This window comes from Microcaecilia unicolor, chromosome 4 (assembly GCF_901765095.1).
Source record: "Microcaecilia unicolor chromosome 4, aMicUni1.1, whole genome shotgun sequence".
NCBI lineage: Eukaryota > Metazoa > Chordata > Amphibia > Gymnophiona > Siphonopidae > Microcaecilia > Microcaecilia unicolor.
Window position 1 is genome coordinate 5,598,919 of NC_044034.1, and position 21,878 is coordinate 5,620,796.

Below are 21,878 nucleotides of genomic sequence, written 5' to 3' on the forward strand. Positions count from 1 at the left end.
CCCCCCCCCAGCCACACAGGTCTCCATCTTTTTCTCTGCTCAAATTTAACAGTGCTAGGGTGTCCCTATAACCAGCCCCTCCAAATGACACACTGATTACTACTCTACTTATGAAAAGTTATTCCGTTATTATACTTCCTCTTTATTCATCTGGAGAAAAGGCGGCTGAGGGGAGATATGATAGAGGTCTATAAAATAATGAGTGGAGTTGAACGGGTAGATGTGAAGCATCTGTTCATGCTTTCCAAAAATACTAGGACTAAGGGGCATGCGATGAAGCTACAATGTAGTAAATCTAAAATGAATCGGAGAAATGTTTTCTTCACTCAACGTGTAATTAAACTCTGGAATTCGTTGCCAGAGAATGTGGTAAAGCCGGTTAGCTTAGCGGAGTTTAAAAAAGGTTTGGATGGCTTTCTAAAGGAAAAGTCCATAGACCGTTATTAAATGGACTTGGGGAAAATTCACTATTTCTGGGATAAGCAGTATAAAATGTTTTGTACTTTTTTGGGTTCTTGCCAGGTATTTGTGACCTGGATTGGCCACCATTGGAAACAGGATGTTGGGCTTGATGGACCTTTGGTCTGTCCCAGTATGGCAATACTTATGTACTTATTCTGCACAAACCAGCATGTTTAAAAATATAAGTGAGATTAAATAAAAAATGCTACCAACAATAAAGAATGGCAACGTCAATGCAGCAGCTAATAGGTTTGCTTGCTTTGTTTTGAACGGGAAGGAAAACATAGACTGACCTATCGGCTTCAATTTTTTGACTTCATCCCGTCTCTTGTTTTCAACCAACCTCCTTGGCAGTCGCTTCTGTGAGTCCCGAAGGCCGTCTGCTCCGTGTCCCCAGTGGCCGTGACAAAAAAAAAAAAAAAAGCAAGCGCAGGGCCACACAGAAGCCTTCAGGCATGGGCTGTCGGCTCCGCTGTTCCTCTGCCCCCGCTGACGTCAACTTCCAGTTCCGGGGCCAAAGGACCGGCAGGACTGACAGCACACGCTTGAAGGCTGCTGTGTGGCCCTGCGCTTGCTTTTTTGTTTGTTTTTGTTTTTCTGCTGCTGCTGTCTGCAGTTGTGGTTCGGGCGGGAGGGAGGTTGGGATTTTCCGCAGCACCCCAGAAAATTTGCTGCAGCGCACCAAGGTGCCGCAGCGCTCAGTTGTTTGGGGAACTAGTTAACTGCTGCTGAAAATTAGCGGTTAGCCCAGGAAACAGGTCGTTTAATCGGCCAGGAGCCATTTCTTTGAATATCGACCCCTCAGTCTGCACCTGTTGCCCCATGGCACAGTCTATACATTTTAACAAATCAAGAAATGAAAACGTTTGGGTTGATTCCATTGGACGGGGCCTCCAGGGGTGCACAGATGTTACTCTTCACTGTATGGTCTACTGGTCTCCTTCCTTCCCCTCGGTACCACTATATCCCATGTCCTTTAGGAGCAACCTGGTTCCACCGCTGCCCTTTCCCTTATTTCTAATCTGATTAATTTAAAGTCACACATACCATAAGACGGAGGCCGGTCACTGTGGGCTGAAAGGTTGTAATATTTCCAGACACAGTCTGTCTGCATGTGACGGCTGATCAGTCCTTCCTGCCAAAGAACCAGCACAGCTCAGCACAGGTCTCACCTGCATCAACATTAAAGCAGAACATCTTTTTCCCCTCTAGTCTAAATTAATGTAAAGACTAAAGAAGAGGGATTAGTGTGTGGTGTATAGACGAATTGACTTTTCTCCTGGAAAAAAGACTTTTCGCCAATCCTGGCTTGGAGTCCTGCTGCTTTCTTTTGACTTCAGGACTACAGGTGCCAGAATGCATTAAGAGATGGTGTCAGAAAGACCAGCATTGATATAGTCTCCCTCCCACCTTCTACCACCATCGTTCCTCCCATAGGAGCCGACTCTGTGGGTGCTGTGGGTGCTTGAGCACCCCCAATATTGAGAAAATTCCTTGTATGTGTCCAGGGAAGGGATATTTCCACTGGGTTTGGCAAGCACCCCCAATAATTTTGAAAAGTTGGTTCCAACTTCCTCCTCTCTCTTTCCCCACTTCAAACCACCACTGTAATTTCTCCATTTAATCCCCAAATCCACCATCTTTCTTCTTTGTCCATCATGCCACCACCATCACTTAACATTCCTTCTTTCACCACTCCCTGTGCCATTATCGTCACTTCTCCTCTCACTCTCCCATATGTTACTGTCATCACTTCTCCACTCCCCAAGGGGACACCATCTCCTCTCCCTTCCACCACACTGGCTGCTACCACCATTGTTCCTTTGCTTTTTGTCTCGTGATCCCCGTGCCCCAATCACTCCTCTTCTTCCCCTACCTCCATAATGGCCTTCTCTTCTTGCTCCCTGAGCTACATTGCCATCAATCCTCCCGTGTTCCTGGCCTCCTCTCCCCCCTTTTTCCCCTTTCCTCATCCCCAAGTAGAACTGTGGCTCCCCCAGACCCAAATGCCATCACCATCGCTCTTCTTTCTCCCTTCTTGGGCTGCCACTATTTTCCTCTCCTTTCCTCACTCCAGAACACTGACATCCATTCTCTTTTCCCTGTCCCTGAGCATCACCATCATATCTTCCCCACCTCTCTTAATGCTGTCCCATCTCCTAAAACTTCCATCATCACTCCATTTCTCTCCTTCTTAAGACTGCTGCCATCATGGTTCTTCTTTCATCTACCCTAGCCCACCACCACCACCATCACTTTTCCCTACTTTCCTCACTGCCACAAAAGCAATTCTCCTCTCGTCCTCCCCTCCCATGTATGATACCATCATCAATTTCTCTTCCTCCCCCCCCCCCTTGATGCCCAAGCCTCTACCAACCCTCCTTTTGCTCCCCATTGACCATCATTTGCCCTCATCTTCCCCAAGGCAACTGCTTTCATAACTGCTCTATCGCCCTCCTAATCAGCTGCCACCACCATCACTTCTCTTCTCCACATCCTGCCAGCACCGCCAACCATAAAGCTATTGGAATGGCCAAGAAGGGGAGGGGCTAATCAGTTTCTCACATCTACCCAAACTTTTATTTAAAAAGTCAATATTTTGGAGAAAATCTATAGCTCGAAACCTATAAATGGAAGCATTAATGGTAAGACATGGTTTCTAAGAGTTTCTTTACAACTAAACTAGAGGATATTTCATCTAAATTGAATGGAGAAAAGATCAGTATTAAGTGTGGAATGCACTAAGGCTTACAGATCTCTGCACCATGATGGCCTTTTAGACCAGGATTTATCATTTCATGGCTCTGGATTCCCACTCCAAGTATAAGAGAGACAGAGGGAGAGAAAGGGAAGGAGGGAGAAGGGAGAGTAGACTGGTGCTCACCGGGTCCTGCTCACAGAGGTAAGCCATGTTAAACTGAGCCACCTCGAAGCCCGCCTCAGCTGCCTGCAGGTACTGAAGAAGTGTCTTTGACCTGAGATGGTGACAAGAAAAGGAAGGGTTGAGGTCAAGTTCCTCTCCTGTCCTGAACATTACACGGACATAGTGCTCGGGGATTAAAGGGCCCTCATCTCCCACTTCCCAACCAACAAGAGCTCGTTTGTACTCTGAATCATTAAAGATGGAATCATACCTTCCAATCAATACCTTTAAAAAAAACCCTCTACAAAGCTCCAGTCCCGCCTTTGGTACACTGCCGACATGCCCCCTTGAACTTTGGTCATCCCCGCGACAGAAAGCAGTTAAGGGCACTCAAAATCGGCTTTCAATTATGCCAATTTGGGTGACACTGAGAGAAGGACGCCCATCTCCTGATTTGTGTCGGAAAATGGGCGCCCTTCTCTTTCGAAAATTCACCTGATAGTAACATAGTAAATGATGGCAGATAAAGACCTGAATGGTCCATCCAGTCTGCTCAACAGTCACACTCATTAACAATTCAAGATTAAATCAACAACGAATGTGATAGTACATACTTCATCATGGTCTTTCTTCAGTGTTTCTGGGACATAGACCATAGAAGTCCACTCGGCTCTGTCCTTATGTTTCAACTACTGGAGTTGCCGTCAAAGCCAACTCCAGCCTATCGGAATCTGTCGTGTCATTTGTGGGATCCAGACCATAAAAGCCTGTCCGACACTGTCTTCACATTCCAAATTACTGGAGTTTCCGTCGATGCTCTCTCTCCAACCCATCCTAAACTGGATCGCCATATGCAGGACTCAGACTGTACAAGCTGTACGTACCCATGTGCGTAGATTTAGGCGCATTGACCCATATTCTGTAGTTACATGCAGAAATTTTGGCACACCTATAAAATGCCCATAAACATGTCCCTTTTAAACTACACGCATTTTTTTTTATTTGTACCCCGCGCTTCCCCACTCATGGCAGGCTCAATGTGGCTTAGGTACTTATTTGTACCTGGGGCAATGGAGGGTTAAGTGACTTGCCCAGAGTCACAAGGAGCTGCAGTGGGAATCGAACTCAGTTCCCCAGGATCAGAGTCCGCTGCAGTAACCACTAGGCTACTCCTCCACTGTGCGCTTTACAATTTAGGCGCAGTTCTTTACAGAATACGCTTAGCGATTTCCACTCATAGATTCTGATCACTGCCAATTAGTGCTCATTATTGCTTGTTAAGTGCTATTATCCGCACTCATTTGCTTGTTAAGCCAATTAAGTTACGTGCAATGTTATAGAATCCACGCAGATTTTGGGCGCTTAAATCTATGCACACTATATAGAATCTGGGGGATGGCAGGTAATCAATATTTGCGACCGTCACTTTGATGACACTCCAGAAACAGGCAGATGGTGTCTGCCAAAATGCTAGAAGGACAACCGTTGCAGTAGTGAAGCGTCGACTGGTGTGAGCGTCGAGAGAAGAAATTTCATGGATTTGGCAGCTGTTCCCGCGATTTAAGCTAAATGCCTTTTTTTTTATCGCTGTTTTTGGATTGTAGCAGTATATTTGTGAATTTTAGTTCTATATGAGAAGACTATCCACCTTATAATCGAAAGAGAAAAACGGCTATATTGCGACCCAAATCGGGAGATAGACGTTTAGCTCCCAAAAACGAATAAATCGGTATAAGCGAAAGCCGATTTTGGACGTTTTCAACTGCACTCCGTTGCGGATGCGGACAAAGTTGATGGGGGCGTGTCAGAGGTGTGGCAAAGGCGGAACTGGGGCGTGGTTATCGGCCGAACAGAGATGGGCACATTTCACCAATAATGGGAAAAAAGTATGCGTTTTTAGCTAGAATTTAGGACACTTTTCCTGGACCCTGTTTTTTTCACGAATAAGGCCCCAAAAAAGTGCCCTAAATGACCAGATGACCACCGGAAGGAATCGGGGATGACCTCCCCTGACTCCCCCAGTGGTCACTAACCCCCTCCCACCACAAAAAATGATGTTTCACAACTTTTTATTTTCACCCTCAAATGTCATACCCACCTCCCTGGCAGCAGTATGCAGGTCCCTGGAGCAGTTGTTAGGGGGTGCAGTGGACTTCAGGCAGGTGGACCCAGGCCCATCCCCCCCCCTACCTGTTACAATTGTGCTGCTTAATGCTTATTAGTCGTCCAACCCCCCCAAACCCACTGTACCCACATGTAGGTGCCCCCCTTCACCCCTTAGGGCTATAGTAATGGTGTAGACTTGTGGGCAGTGGGTTTTGAGGGGGATTTGGGGGGCTCAACACACAAGGGAAGGGTGCTATGCACCTGGGAGCTCTTTTACCTTTTCTTTTGTTTTTGTAAAAGTGCCCCCTAGGCTGCCCGGTTGATGTCCTGGCATGTGAGGGGGGACAGTGCACTACGAATCCTGGCCCCTCCCATGAACAAATGCCTTGGATTTATTCGTTTTTGAGCTGGGCGCTTTCATTTTCCATTATCGATGAAAAACAAAAACGCCCAGCTCACACATTGTCGAATAAAACATGGACGTCTATTTTTTTCGACAATACGGTTCGGTCCGCCCCTTCACGGACCCGTTCTCGGAGATAAACGCCCATGGAGATAGACGTTTTCGTTCAATTATGCCCCTCCACATGATTAAATGTTATATGACTTTGGGTCGAGGCCTGGAATGCGATGTCCCAAAAGAAACCTGATAACCCTAGATTAAGAGGGGCAAAATGGAAAGATCGTCCAAGTACGAATTAGGGCGTTCTTACGATAACGTCCAAAAATAGACCTGTATAATGGAAAAATAGTGTGGGCGTTTTTCGACAATCGATTATCCCTGTAAGAAAACAATCAAATGACGAGCGCATAAGCGTGACTAAATTGGGCGCCCTAACACGGTCGACTATTGCAGGTGCAAACGACCAAATCACGTGGTGTGTAAAATAATGTACATAGGTGTATCGCAAGTACAGTACATGTTGTTCAGGCCATCCAGGTACGGAAATATATGACGAACGCATATATGTGTCAACTACAGACATATCATGCTGCTCCACCCATACATTCATCATATGTGCCCATCTAAATGTGCGGATCTGCATGCACTGTACACCTACTGAACATGCAGTAAATGTATATTGTGTATATGTGAAAAGGGTCGGGTGGGGTGCGTCATACTCATCTATAGAAGGCACGTTTCACACTCCTGCAGGCATGTGCACGTCAAAGACGTCTATGCTTACGAGGGCGTCCACGTGCTGATAGGGGCCATATATGGAATGGTCATCCATATATGGAGCTGTGCATGAAACGACGTCCCTCACGCAAGGTCGTCTATATAAGGCACTTCTTTTCCAACACGTGGAAAAATGGCACAACGCAGGGAGCCAAATTTTGGAGAAGAGGAGAGCCTGCTGCTTGTCCGGCTCTGCCTAAGGCACCGCCATCGCCTTTTCATCCAGCACCACCACCTGCCCCCCAGGCTGCAGGCCATGCGAGCCTGGTCCCGCATCCGGGAAAGATTAGAGAGGTAAGGTTATGGCCCAACCCCCCTCCCCTCCTGTACCTACACATATAACAGCTCCGTCATCAATGTTACCAGCAGTAACTGGAGTGTCCATGCAAGGATCATGAGTAATATAGGAACATGCACAATCACCAATAATTTGTATGTTATTGAAACGACCACCATTCCCACATCCCTACAAGAATGTATTTCGTTAGGTTAGGTATGTGACTATTCTATTAGTGTTATGTGACAATTTCGTTAGTTATGTGAAGGCCACATTTTCCAACCCCTCTTTGGAGCCTCTGAATAGTGGAAGCATGAGACCAATGAAACCTATACCATACTTTATAACATGGTCATGATAACACATATAAAGTAGTTTAACAAGCATACATTATAATGTATACAAACGGTACTGTCTGGCCTCATGGCCACCTCTCTGGCATCATCTGCATAGGAACCAACTCGGTGGCTGCTGTGGGTGCTTCACCACCCCACCCCCCAATATCAAATATGTATGGAGGGAGGGGTCATCTCCACTGGGGGTTCCACCCCCCAAAATGGAAAAAAGGTGGCTCCTATGATTCACTACCAATGGAGGTGCCCCCCCCCCCCCCAACACTGTAGACCCTCTCTCTCTGGTATGTGAATAGCAAATGAATGTGTGCAGGGGACAAAAAGGACCAACACCCCTGACCCCTGCTCTCCAAACTTATATCTTACAGACGCTTTGGAGTCCACCGGGACCTCGAGTCCCTGCGGAGGCGGTTCCGCAGGGTGAGGCGGGAGAGGCCCGACGTCATTCGGGCGGTGCGAAGGCACCTCAGGGCTCGCCGTAAGTATTCAAAAACAGGACACCTGTACAGATTACTACATACATTTCATGAATAAAGCAAATGTGTTGTACAATATCACTTCCCATGTGCCTAATAGCCACCTAGTAATACCATATCTGTCCCAGATCAAGGATGCAGGTTGCAGGGGTTCTCCCATGAGCGTGCTTGCAACGTCCGACCATCCCCCCCGAGATGAATGAGATGATATGCCACACTTTACTATTCCCCTTACTGTGGTGGCTGATTAGTGTGTCCTGGTACAGTTGCCTGAGGCCCTACTTTTACTGCATGTTATGGCCTAACTCACATAAAAGAATTGTGCTCAACACCCTTCCCACTGCCCCCCCCCCCCCAATAACTCCTACAACAACTGCCCATCAACCCCTCGTTGCATCTCACAATGCAAACATGCTGGTCAGCAATGAATTTGGTATGGCAACATGTCCTGCGTGGTGTGTATCAGAGGAGGGTCCAGGGTTCTGTGTCATGTCATCTGATGCAGCTCATTCCCCATGGGCATAGGCTACGCCTTACCACACCCTGCCCCATCCCCTGCCTCACGCCACCCAGCTACTGCACTATGCAAGCCATGTTGTATGCACTGATCTCAATCACACTCCTTTTACATACACAGGGCTCCACCAGCAGGAAGCCGAGCGGGAAGATGAGGAGGGCCACCACCTCCAGGAGGAGGAGGAGGAGGAGGAGGAGCAGGAGGAGGAGGAGGAGCAGGAAGAGCAGGAGGAGGGGCACATGGAGGAAGAGGAGGAGCAGGAGCCAGGCCAGGAGGCGGGCCACCAGCAAGAAGAGGAGGAGGAGGACTCGGAGGAGGGAGTCCTCATTATAGACCTGCATGAGGACCCCTCCCCACCTGCAGTACCATCGCCTGGCCCACCTCCATCCCCTGGGCCAGCTTCTGTGTCCCCTGGCCCACCTCCATCCCCTGGGCCAGCTTCTGTGTCCCCTGGCCCACCTCCATCCCCTGGGCCAGCTTCTGTGTCTCCTGGCCCACCTCCATCCCCTGGGCCATCATCCATGTCCCCTGGCCCACCTCCAGCCTTTGGGCCAGCGACTGTAGTGCGCCTCCTGCAGCAGCTGGTAGATGGCCAGCAGCAGATTATAGTTGGCCAGCACCAGCTGCTGCAGGAGGTGACAGCCCTACGGCAGGGCAATGAGCAGCTCCAGGGCCCACTAAGGGTACTGCTGGGGCTGCTCATTGCCCTGCTACAGAGGGCCTTACTAAGAGGGCGTGGCCGCCCTTAATTTAAATAGGGGGGCCTGTTGGTGTTGTGTGTGTGGGGGGAGGGAGGGAGGGAATTGTTGGGGTTGTGTGTGTGGGGGGAGGGAAATGTTGGGGGTTCTGTGGGGGGTGGGGGAGGGAATTGTTGGGGTGTGTGGGGAGTTGTGGGGGGGAGGAGGGCATTGTTGGGGTTATTTTGTAGGGGTGGGGGTGGGGATGGGGGGCAAATAAATTTTTGTTATAATATAACTATCAGGGTGTGTGTGTGTGTGTGTTTGTCTCCCTTGTGCATTACATATCACCAAATGGTGCTGTTGAGTTGAGAGGAAGGAGGCAGCAATATGCATAGCATTAAATGTGCTGTGTGAATGAGAAGGTGATGTATGTCTGAGAATGTTGGCCAGACAGAACGCCACCTGTTCATTCCAACCTGCATGGCCCATATGTGCAGGGGGGTTGGGCCGGGGAGGCTGGATGGATATTTGTGTTCATTAATAAAAATGGCCAGCCAGCATCTCTCTCTCCCTTCCTCCCTCCCTCCCCTCCACCATACTGACCCACATTACAGAGTGCCATCAATAAGAGATTAATAGTGTACCACGTGTGATCTGCCAGGTACACACTTCCACATAACTCCAGGTACCACATACACAGTGTTTGCTGTCTGATGGACACATATCTTTACCCACAAGCCACATTGGTGGGGTGGGGGGGGGGGGCCCAAGAAGGACCTACAAACAGCTGGCTCATATTTTCACATTGAATACATCAGCTATGGTATATAATGCTGAGGAGCAAAAGGGAAACAATGGGAAACCCAATAGATGGATGGTTACTTCATCACAGTTGCAATGTAATACTTGTGTTAGGGAAGGGCACAAATAACAATGGTGCTCATTATTTGCAGGTGTGATCACACTTTCTCCAGTAGTGAACCAAGGTGTGTTACATTCAAGTATTCTGGGTTTGTGTCCAACTTTGTCTCTGAAGTGACTTGCCTTATGTGGGATTTGAACCAGCAACCTTATGATTATAAGGCTGGTGCTCTAACCACTAGGCCACAGCAGCCACCAGGCTTTATCCACCACCAGTTACTTTGGGTTGGTACCTGTACACACACCCCTTTCCCTCACCACCACGTCATAGGCCTCAGTGGCACTACCTGTAGCCACCTCGATCATTTTGTCCAGGCTACCGATTAAAAACAATGTAATGTGCATGTTCCCTACCCTACTACCTATGGAGCAATTTAGGAAGGTGTTGCATAAAGTGCTATACACATCCATTGCATTAATCATTCTCCCCTCCCCCGCCTATGGACCTTGAGAATGGGTGGCCACTTCATAAATGGGGACTGGGGTACACCACATAAACAAGGAAGATGGAAGCTACCGGGAACCAATACAGCACCTCCAACAGCTGGCCCACACCACTGAGGACCTGCCAACCCCACAGTACAGTGCACAGGAACCTGGTGAAAACAGAGCTACCTAACATCTGACTCCAGACTACATACATACAGTGAATGCACACTCCTTGACTATGAGCACAAAGAGAAGAGGTGGCAGACAAACGAGAGCTTACCATGAACGTCTGTTTCAAGACTGTGTAGTGCGCCTTTTATCTTCTGGAACATTAGCTGCACATCTCCCTGATTGAAATGACCCTTACCGAGGGGTGCTTGATTTGGGGTGAGTGTAGCAAATTCGTGGCCCCCACACACTGCCTGCTACAACCAGGCAGAGAGAATGGGAGAAAGGAAGGGAGCATCAGGCGATGTGGAAGACAGGAAACGGAAGGCGTGGTGGCTGAGGGCCAACAATTATTCCCCCCCCCCCCCCTAAATACACAGGTGTACCCAAGCATGCTAAGTGAGGGTAAAACCCTGTAAATGATTATTACGAACAACCGGCAAGGTCTCAGTGCAGGAAATGGCAGGTAAAATGGCAATGAAGAAAGGGAAGGCAGGTGGAGACGCCCATACTTATCTACTCATAATCGAAAGCATGTGTTCCTAATCGCTATCTGAGCTGGGCACGCTTAGGAATTATGTGTATAATTGAAAAAGTAGCGCCCAAATCAGAAACGCCTATTCCCCCGTCTCAATGGGCGTTCTTGGCGCCTATATAAACGCCCACTCCGTATTTTCGAAAACACCATTGGTACAATGCCACCACGCATGCCGCCGACCCGGAAGGGTAATTTTCTCGAGGCAGAGGTGGAGCTCCTGGTACAAGAAATTGTACAGCGGCACCGGAGTCTGTTTGCTCCCACAGGGCAGAGGCTGGCAGCAACAGTAAAGCAGCGGGAATGGGAGGCAGTACGGGACAGCCTGAATGCTGTCTTCCATGCTGGGAGAGACGTGGAGGACTGCAAGAGGAAGTGGCGGAAGCTGAGGAGGGATGTTCGCAGGAAGGCAGGGGCCAATCCCCCAGGCAATGACACTGCCAATCTTACACCAATGGAGCTGATGGTGTACTCCCTCCTACCCCAGGAGGGCATCCACGGGATTGGCTCCATGGACACCTCGGGCCAGGCTGAGGACTCAGGTAGGTGTTTCATTATGCAGTTGGGGTATCTGTTGTGCTGCAGTACACTTGTGTTATAGAAGTTGGGGTCAGGGGGAGGGAGGTGAGGAGTGGGGGGCAGGAGGAGGGAGGTGGGTGTGGGTGTGGGTGGGGATGGGGGGGGAGTATCTCTGGCTGTCTTTCTGTATATTAACAGGCCACCTTTATGATGCTGTTGTGACCTGGTAACCCCTACTCACTAGCTCTCTACCCTTACTCCCTATCCCTACCGTTGTCATTGGGTTTCCTCTTACTTGTCCTGTGTGCCCATATTTATAGAATTAATTGTAAGCTCTATTTGAGTAGTGGTAGTGGTCATGTGTGTTATAGGAGCAAGCAGACAGGGTGGGTGCTGTGTGTGTGTGAGAGCACCCCCAATATTGAGGAAAGATCATGTAGCTGTGCAGGGAGGAGTGTTGGTCACTGGGCTTAGCACCCCCAATACTACTTTCCAGTTGGCTCCTATGGGTGTGTGTAGGTTACTACTGTGGCAGAACTCTGGGGGCCGTCCTTCCCTACTACTCCCTCCTATTTTCCCATTACCAAACTGTGCCTAGTTCCTCCTGTGACCTCTGTGCTCTACTGAGTGTGGGCCACATGCATTCAACTGAAGGAGCCTGTAATGGGGGTCATAAAGCAGTTCTATGCAGTTTAGCAAGTCAGTAGTAACACAACACATGCTGCAATGTTGTTCAATTTAACAATTATACAACTAACAGCTTGTGCACAACGTTGTGAGTGGTGTCCTTCTCTTGGCTGCTCATCCACCACCTCTACCCAGCTGCCTGCGGGCCTCTCTCTTTCGTACCCGTGTCAATTCCATTTCTCCTCACCATCTCTTTGCTGGGTCATCAGGTTGGGGGACATACCAATGTATATGAATGCTGAAAGACAAAAGTGGGTTATTTGCACCAACACTATTCCTCACTCTTGTGCTATACAGGTGAAGACTCAGAGGAGGCTGGCCCTAGTGGCCTGCAAGGCCAACGCCCTACACCATCTGTCCAGCCTCAACCTCCACAGCCTGCAGCACCAGCAGTCCAGCCGCCACCACCTGCACCAGCTGTGCATCCTCCGCGTCCACCACCACCTGCACCAGCTGTCCAGCCTCTACCACCACCAGCTGTCCAGCCTCTGCCAGCACCACCACCACCACCTGCACCGGCTGTCCAGCCTCTGCCAGCACCACCACCACCTGCACCGGCTGTCCAGCCTCTGCCAGCACCACCACCACCACCTGCACCGGCTGTCCAGCCTCTGCCACCACCACCACCACCACCACCTGCACCAGCTGTCCAGGCTCTGCCACCACCACCACCACCACCTGCACCAGCAGAGGCCGCACCTCCAGCACCGGAGGACTTTGGTGAGGAGGAGGAGGGCCCAGCTCCCCGCCAGAGGCCATCCGCCCAAAGGAGGCAACTCCTGCGGCTGGCCACGGAACTACTCCGCCACAACGTGCGCTTGGAGGAGTACCGCCAGCAGAAACTGGAGCTGCAGCGCCAAGCACTGGAGGCACAGCAGCGAGCACACCAAGAACTCCTCCAGGCGCAACGTGAAGGCCACCAGGAGGTGCTCCAGCAACTGAGACGGCTGGAGCAGAGCATCCAACACCTGCACCCTCAGGGCACCGCGCCTACTCCAGCCCCCGTGCTGCTGGAGCAGCCCCTGCCATCAACCTCCTCCTCCACTGACCACCAGCAACCACCACCAGCTAAGAGGTGGGCATTGCGCTCCTCAGCCTCTGCACCCACTCCTGCTGCTCCCATTCTGGGTCCTGTGGCCAGACCACTACAACCAAGAAGGTGGCCCGATTTCCACGGTGCAGCCGAAGCCGCAGGCTGCCGTGGGGATAGGGAGGAGGACACTGGGAGCAGCAGCTCCGAAGAGGGGGAAGAGACTTCCCGTGCAGCACCAGCTGCAAAGGAAGGGCGTGGGAGGGGTAGGAGGGGACGGGGGAAGGGAAGGGGAAAATGATGGGACATGCTGTAGGGTGAGGGTTGGTGGGAGGGGGGTGGGTGTGGGAGGGAGGGGGGTGGTGGTGGTGGTGGTGGGGTTGACCAAACACATATGCACTGTATGTAAATAATAAATGCTCACTTACATTCACCTAAAACTTGTTTCAATGAGTCTTTGTCTTGCTCTTACACCAAGCTGGTAGGCATTGAGCTCTGCTCTGTGGGCTGGGGGTGGAGGGGGCTCCTCTTCCAGCTCATCTGGGGCCTCTTCTGGTGGTGGCTGTGGCTCCTCTGGGAGAGGCTGTCCTCTGCGCTGGGCCAAATTGTGTAACATACAGCACGCCACAAAGATCTTGGCCACCTTTTCTGGACTGTAGAGCAGCTCTCCTCCAGACCGGTCCAGACAGCGGAAGCGGTTTTTCAATAAACCAAAGGTGCGCTCAATGATCCCCCGGGTGCTGCGATGTTTCCTGTTGTAGGTTTCTTCTGGCCCTGGTTGTGGGTGGATCAGGGGGGTCATAAGCCATGTCCTCTGCGGGTAGCCTCGGTCACCTTTGCAGAAAAGCAGAATGAGATAGATGAGTGTGTATCGCTTGGAGCAGGTACAGGGGGGGCGGGGGGGATTTGGATAGTGGGTTGTGGTGGAGGAAGCCAGGGCGGAGGGTTGCCCAGTGGAGGAGGTCTAGTATGGGTGGTACATGCATGTTGCACTTACCTAGTAGCCATCCACCAGTGAACTCCCCTTGCTCGAACCTGCGGAAGATGCCCGAGTGCTGTAGGATGTAGGCATCGTGGCTGGAGCCGGGGTACCTGGCACACACGTCTAATATCTCCCCCTGGGCATCACATACAACTTGCATGTTCATAGAATGAAATGCCTTCCTATTTCTGTAGGTGGCTTCGTGTGCCCGGGGGGGTCTGAGGGCTATGTGTGTGCAGTCTATCACACCGATGACCGAGGGGAATCTAGCAACAGCATAGAAGGCGGCCATGTTGTTGTGCAGAGCCTGGGGGGTGGTGGGGAAAGTGATGTAGTGTGAGGTGTGAGTTATGAAGGCATCCAGGAACTGGGTGAGACAGTGTGAAATAGAAGCCTGGGTGAGGCCTGTGTTAGCAGCTAATACGGATTGAAAACTGCCAGTGGCCAGGACAGAGAGAGCGGAAGTGATTTTGAGGTGGGCAGGGATGGGGTTATTCCTACGTGTCTGGGGCTGAAGGAGGGGTTTCAGCTGCTCACACAGCTGACGAATGGTGGCCCTATCAAACCTGAACCTTGTTAGACACTGCTGGTCAGTGAGTTGTAGGAAGGTGGTGCGGGGCCTAAACACTCGGGGCCGTGAATACCTCCTGCGGTGGGTGGCCTCTTCGTGTAGCATGAATGCCACAAGTGCATTAAGTGCATCCATATCCCCACCACCAGTGCAAGTATTAGGACTAGTAGTCAAAAAGCAACACACACAGATCTGTCACTTCCAGCCACCACGCCCCTCTGGCCACTCACTCGCCAAACAGTACAGGCACACAGAGACAAACGGAGGTCAGGGAATACAGTATACACGTGGGAAGAGTGAATGGGGAGGGGGAGGGGGAGGGGAAGGGGCGATAGAGCAAAGGAGTAGGAGTAAGGAACGGTGAAAGGGTAAGACACAAAAAGAGGCAGGGCACACAGACGACCGTCACAGGTACTGAACACGCTCGGCTTTCTCTCTGCAACCACCACTTCAGCTCTTCCACCAACAATATCGCCACTCTCCAACTACACACAATCGCTAATGAGTCTAAAGACGCTTTCCCCCTTGCTCTGGTCGCTTTTATTTCGGGTCCATCATATTACGCCCATCTTCCCGCTCAACCAGAGCCATTTCGCTATTCGTTATACGTTGTACCCGTCCACGTCGTATCACCGCCCCTAACACGCCCCCGACACGCCTCTTATTTGGGCGTTTTTACGTCCACGTACGAGCGACACGGACGCACTGAAACATTGCTTTCGATTATATGGATTTACTCGTTTTTGTGAGATTAACGTCCATCTCCCGATTTAGGTCGGCTCTTGGGCGTTTTTCTCTTTCGATTATAAGCAGGTAAATCCACAAAGCTTCGTGCTGACACTCTTCTCATGCTAGATAAGGTTTACGCAGCAAATATTTTGCCACTGTTTATTTATTTATTTATTTGCTGCTTTTATATCCCACATTTTCCCACCTATTTGCAGGCTCAGTGTGGCTTACAATATAAAACAAAAAAACAAAAAGGCACACAACTGCTTACAAAACAGTAGATAAAAAGCAACAAAGCAGTGGAATCAAATGCATTTATTGGAACAATACCCATCACAATACTATTATCATACCTCAGAGTGTCAATGGCTTTTCTTTCTTCTTTTGTTAGATTGAAAAATGGATTCTTCTTATTTTTCTCCAAAAGATCTAGATCTTTAAGTACCATTCTCTCAAAGGCTTGTATCATCGGATTTATTTGGACCGGGCATCAGAGTAATTATAGACAGAGATATTATGACAATAGAAGTAAAAATTTTATTCCTGATAGAATGAGGGATGTTGTTGAACATAAGAGCCCCACTGCCGAACGAAGATCTAAAAGGATAAGGAGCGACAATGAGGAGGTTTTCGATCCATCAGCACCTCTATTAACTACACCCCCGAGAACAAACCTATCTGAGCAGGTTTTTCAGTTGGGAAAGATTTGGAAGAAAGGCTCAATTACAGATATACCTACAGTAAGGAAAGACCAGGGGGCTCAGCTACCTTATTATATTGGGAGAGGAAGAGGGAGGGGAGGAAGGAGAGGAAGGGGGAACTCTATGACCAGACAAGTAACGAGCAGACAGTTCAACAACAGGCCCCAGATGTATTCACACATGAGGCCCATAGAAGACTATTGGAAATGAAAAACAAACCAATAGTTACAGTGAATAATGATATGCATATGATAGGGTCGTCTAAATGGGAGACTAGTAATGTTATTAATTTATCTAAAAGGAATTTGAGTCAATATGAACAGGCAGTTTTAGATAGGGGTCTATCTTTGTACCAACACCATGCTATAATGCCCTGAATACTAGAGTTGATCTTTTTAAACTAACTAGGAAGTTACGCATTATGGACTTCTTTTCTAAAAATGAAAGCTGTGTTATGGAACAATCAATAGTCAGACGAAATAGTGTATGGGTCCCCCCGGTCCAAATAAATCCGATGATACAAGCCTTTGAGAGAATGGTACTTAAAGATCTAGATCTTTTGGAGAAAAATAAGAAGAATCCATTTTTCAATCTAACAAAAGAAGAAAGAAAAGCCATTGACACTCTGAGGTATGATAATAGTATTGTGATGGGTATTGTTCCAATAAATGCATTTGATTCCACTGCTTTGTTGTTTTTTATTTACAATATAAAACTACAACAATCACATTGATGGGATAAGGAAATCAGAATATAGATAACAAGGTGCATGAGAAAATCATGGCAACCATATTAACGGAATGACAATTTCAGCCTTATTGCAGTTAAGGTGCATAAGAGAATTATGCATAATGAGAAGTGGGTAAATAGATAAAACATAACATAATGATAACAGGACAAGATATAATGTTCAATAATTAGGGTGTAAATTAGAATAAACGAATTTGAAAAGTTTCATTAATCTGGTGAAGTTTAGGTGCAGGTTTTTATGGGGGATCTTTTTTGTACGTTTTTTTTGAACAAATAAGTCTTCAGTAATTTCCGGAAGGTCATCAGGTCATGTGTTGTCCTCAAGGTGGTCGGTAATTCATTCCATAGTTATGTGCAGATGTATGAGAAGCATTCCTGTATTTGTTGAGTTACACTTTGAAAGCAGTGGGTTGTACGTTTGGGACGCTTGCCAGGTGCCCTTGGCCTGGATTGGCCAGTGTCGTGGACAGGATGCTGGGCTCGATGGACCCTTGGTCTTTTCCCAGTGTGGCATTACTTATATACTTATGTACTTATTCGTGTAGTTGCAATATATAGGAAAAGAGTATTTTGGCAGCCTGCTACACTCCTTACTCTACCTTAAAAATGGTTTATTATCCAAACTTTTTTAAACCCAGCTATAACTGCTTTTACCACTTCCTCACCTCTTGCACTGTCTGTGTTTTTAGGTTCTTGTGAGTCCCGCTTGGCCCATTCTGTTCTGCGGGGGTGGGGGGGGGGAATATTACTAATGCATGGAGGGGCCCCTTGAGCCCCTAGAATTGCCAGGATACCCAGTTCCAGGAGGGATATTTTAAGCCAGTCCTGGATTTCTGACAACCTCGTTCTGATGCATCATGGTACCTGCAGCACTGATTTCAATACAAGACTCAGCAGCTGCAAATGCTCATGGCTTTGGAATACACGCTCAGTCCAGGACTACTTAAAAAAGTCTCCTTCCTAGAACTTGGTAACCTGGCAGCTCTGGGGTCTTTGGAAGATTTTGAATAGGTCAATATACAGATGACCAAAACAAACTGTTCGAAAAGGCATATCCTAAGGACCCAACTTAATTACCTGAATCCAGTAACTCAAAGAAACCCAAATTTGTTATGAACTTAATGAACTTTATATAACTTCCCTCTCTATGTTTCCCTAACATGTCTGTACATATCTATTTCATTTAAAATAACATCACTCTATAGTTGTTTCTTCACCGGAGGAGGCTTTCGCCCCACGGCGCTATGTAACCCGCACTGAGCCTGCAAATAGGTGGGAAAATGTGGGGTACAAATGTAACGAATAATTAGGAGACAGCTAAGTATATACATAGAAACATTTCTTTGTGCTCCCCTTACCTATTCAGCTAGAGGGAAGGGGATGTGAGAAATGCAGCGTCAACCACATCCAGACAGGACATGTCATGGGTTATTCCTGGTTTCTTTGCTATTTCATGCCAGCCAGAAGCGTAGCCAGGTCGAAGGCGCCAGGGGAGCGGACAGCGGACTTCCGACAGCGCCAGCGCATGTTTTAAATGCAACAGATCGCGTAAAAATATAGGCGCCGGAGCTGTCGGAAGTCTGTTTGGGGGAGCAGCCACTCCCCTGGTGTCCCCCCCAGCTACGCCACTGATGTCAGCCTCTAGGCCGCAAAGTTCAGAAAAGGTGTTGTAGTACACACACTTTTGAGACCACAAGGCGGAGCCAGTAGGATCTCAAAAACGTCTGTATAATATCCCTGTTTCCTGCTGGACCTCCCTGGGAAAATGCAGCCTACGGAAACCCCTGTTGTTGTCAGTGCAAAAGCCTGGGGTTGAGATCAGAGTCAAGAGCCTCTCAAAGTGTCACTCAAGATGTGCAGTTGACTAGGTGAACCTTCTTCAATGTCCAGAGTGCAAAACAAGCTGTTTTTTTTTCATGGTATTGAAATACACTTTGAGCTCTTGACTCGTGTATTGAGCGGAGTCTGCCAAAACCTCAACAAGAGAACAGAGCAACTGAAATCTTCAAAGCTCCACTAACGTTGCTTCCCTACTGGTTACTGTAGAGACACAGTAAAGAAGAATAATGCCCTGTTCTGTGATGCTACCTGACAAATTCTCACAACTGTCTTATAATTTAATCCTGTAGGAGCCTATCAACTAATCAGACAGCAGCGTCCCCACAGATTTTGTCTACGCTCATAGTAACATGTTACCGACCATGCCCGCTGTATGTAGCCATCCAGAGACTTCCGAAGGACAGCACCCAGGTACCCATTCTTTTCCGAGGCCCATTTGGTCCACCTGGGAATGAAGAGCAGAAGCAAAGGCCTGTTACAGGGGGACTTCATACAGCTAAGGAACTGAGGTTCACTCTTTCTGTTACCTCCTTCCTGCAAATCTTTATTATGGAAAGCATAAAGCCAAGCCTGGGATGGGACAAGGCAGCTATTATCTAGGATTTAAGGCAGGCGTAAGAAGCAGAGGGTCACAGGGAGAGGTTAAGCAGAAGACAGTTAACGGCCTCACTTAAGGTTGCGTGATTAGGAAAGCATGAAGAGGGGTCTGGGATTCAGCAAAGGTGCAGCAGCAAGGTCATGCAATATACATGCCCTCTCTTGCTCTTTCCTCTTGCATTTTTTCTCTTAAAATTGTCTGTCTGAATTATTTCCATTACTATAACAAGAAAGTTGATTGCAGCCCCTGCTCCCACTCATACCAGGACACAACCAGGGCATAGCCACTGGTGATTCTGGGTAAGTCATGCCCCCTCCCCTTTGAAATGGTGCCTACCAAGTCAATGACAGTGGTACAGTCCAATCAGAGGAGAACTAGAGGCGGTATTAATATTCACACTGCATGCTGCCCACCCATGTTAACCTTGTGCCTCATCAAAAAAAAATCAGTCCTGGTCACAGCACGGTAAAATCCAGTTTTACTGGTGAATCGTGACATTCATAATTCACAACCACTGCTAGTATTACTAGGAATAACAAGTGCTTTTGCCCTTACTTCAGTCTGGCACACTAGATCTCCTTTATACAAAGATTCCAGCATCCAACAGAAGCAATACGGTATTTTGAATTTTTCTGGGCTCCCTGAATGATTGGCTTTTCCTGCTGCTATCTAGAGAATCAGCTGGGCATACATACTCCACAGCGTTGAGCGGCAGCCTGGGCACCGAACCAGGGATCCCCTGGATCCAGTAAGCAGCTAGATTGACAGCTCCATCAACGTGACCTCGTCTGGCAGATTTCCAGTAATATTGGTAAGCTGTGAACTGGGAAAGAACAGTCTGTGAGACCCTTTTCTCTTCCACATCAGACATACAGGACACACATCCAAGAGTCACTCCAAGTCACACATATATCAAAGAAAGAGACAACTGATCCAATGAATGAGATGGGAACCAGATGACTTGAGTTCAAATCCTGCTTCTGTCATCGCCCTTCACTGTGAAATTGGGCAAGACATATGATTTTGATATCTTTTTTCATGAACACTTGTTGCGCTGCCCTTTGGGCACACAGAGCGGGATGGTTTACACTTTAAACGGGGAAGTAAAAGAAAGGGTTACAGAAAAGAACAGGGAGAAAAGTGAGAGAGAACTAGAAGAAGGAGAGAAGAAGGCTCCATCACCTCATGGCATCTAAACCCTCAACCAATACCAGCTGAACCAGCCAGGTTTTGATCGCTTTTCTAAATTTGTTAAGGGAAGCTTCCCGGTGGATAGGGAGGGGAAGAGAATTCCAGAATGAGGAACCAGGGTACAAGAAAGTGGCATTGCAAGACACATCCAAGTGAAGGTAGTAAAGGGGTTGGTAAGGCGACTAAAGAGATCTGGGGTAAACAAAGAAAAAGGGAACACAAGGTGTCAGGAGAGATAGGCAGAGGTTCTGGAGTGCAGGCCGGAATCTTGAATACCTGCTGAGACTGGGACCAAGTCCTATGATATGATACAAGAGGGTACAAGTAGGAGTTTAACTGTAGGGGGAGGCTATCATAGAGCTATCATGGAGCGCATTGCAATAGTCAAGACGGGAGATGACCAAAGATAGAATGAGAATTCGGAGGTGGTTGAAAAACAAGAAAAGACTTTACAGATCTAATGTGATGCAGAGGACTCTGGGAAAAGGGATGCAGCTGTGGACACTGTCCTTCCACAACAAAAAAGGGGAGAAAACCAAAGAAAATCCCATAAATCACAAGACAGGAAACAAAGTCAGTGGGAATGACCAAGCGGACGAACCGGGTGATCCAATGTACAAATTCCTTTATTATGAAGCAGTACACAAGTCTCAGATGGTTGATAAAATGCAGATATCAGGTAGTGAACAGCATTGTCTGGACGCGACAAGAGCCGTGTTTCAGCAATACAGCCTTCATCAGGAGTCCATGCGAGAAATGCAATGTTCTTGTTGTATAAAACAAAAGCAGGAACTCCAACAATTAGATACTCATAAAAATTGGTTGTTTTATACGGACTCCTGATGAAGGCTGTATTGCCGAAACACGGCCCGTGTCGAGTCTAGACAATGTTCGCCACCTGATATCTGTACTTTATCAGCCATCTGAGACTTTTGTACTACTTCAAAATAAAGGAATTTGCGCATTGGATCACCCAACTCATCCGCTCGGTAATTCCCACTGTCCTTCCACAACATTTACACAAAATACTTCACTGTGATTCACTTCTAGCATCATAAATTTAACCTAATTACTACAGATTATAAATAATTACAATAGACAGGGTGATAAAGGGTGGGAAGATTAGTCTAATGGTTAGAGCAACAAGCTGGGAACTAGAGGGTCTAAGAACAAATCCCGCAGCAGCTTCTTGTGGCCTTGGGAAGTCACTTAACCGTCCATTGCCTTGAGATAGCCAGGGATGGTGCTGTCATATGCACAAGGGACAGAGAGAGATAGAGTGATAAAGAGAGACGAGAGATATATATCCTACAT

At 48.2% G+C, this 21,878-nt stretch overlaps 1 protein-coding gene across 1 annotated transcript in view; it reads right to left on the minus strand.

Moving 5' to 3' along the window:
- The window catches only part of LOC115468191 (protein sel-1 homolog 3-like), a 159,108-nt gene that overhangs the window by 8,177 nt on the left and 129,053 nt on the right, over positions 1 to 21,878 (minus strand). The window contains exons 21-24 of the mRNA XM_030199729.1: positions 20,069 to 20,196; positions 19,137 to 19,220; positions 3,347 to 3,437; positions 1,510 to 1,597 (exon numbers count right to left, since the gene is read on the minus strand). Of these exons, the coding sequence (XP_030055589.1) occupies positions 1,510 to 1,597; positions 3,347 to 3,437; positions 19,137 to 19,220; positions 20,069 to 20,196 (391 nt within the window). The remainder of the gene's footprint in view (positions 1 to 1,509; positions 1,598 to 3,346; positions 3,438 to 19,136; positions 19,221 to 20,068; positions 20,197 to 21,878) is intronic.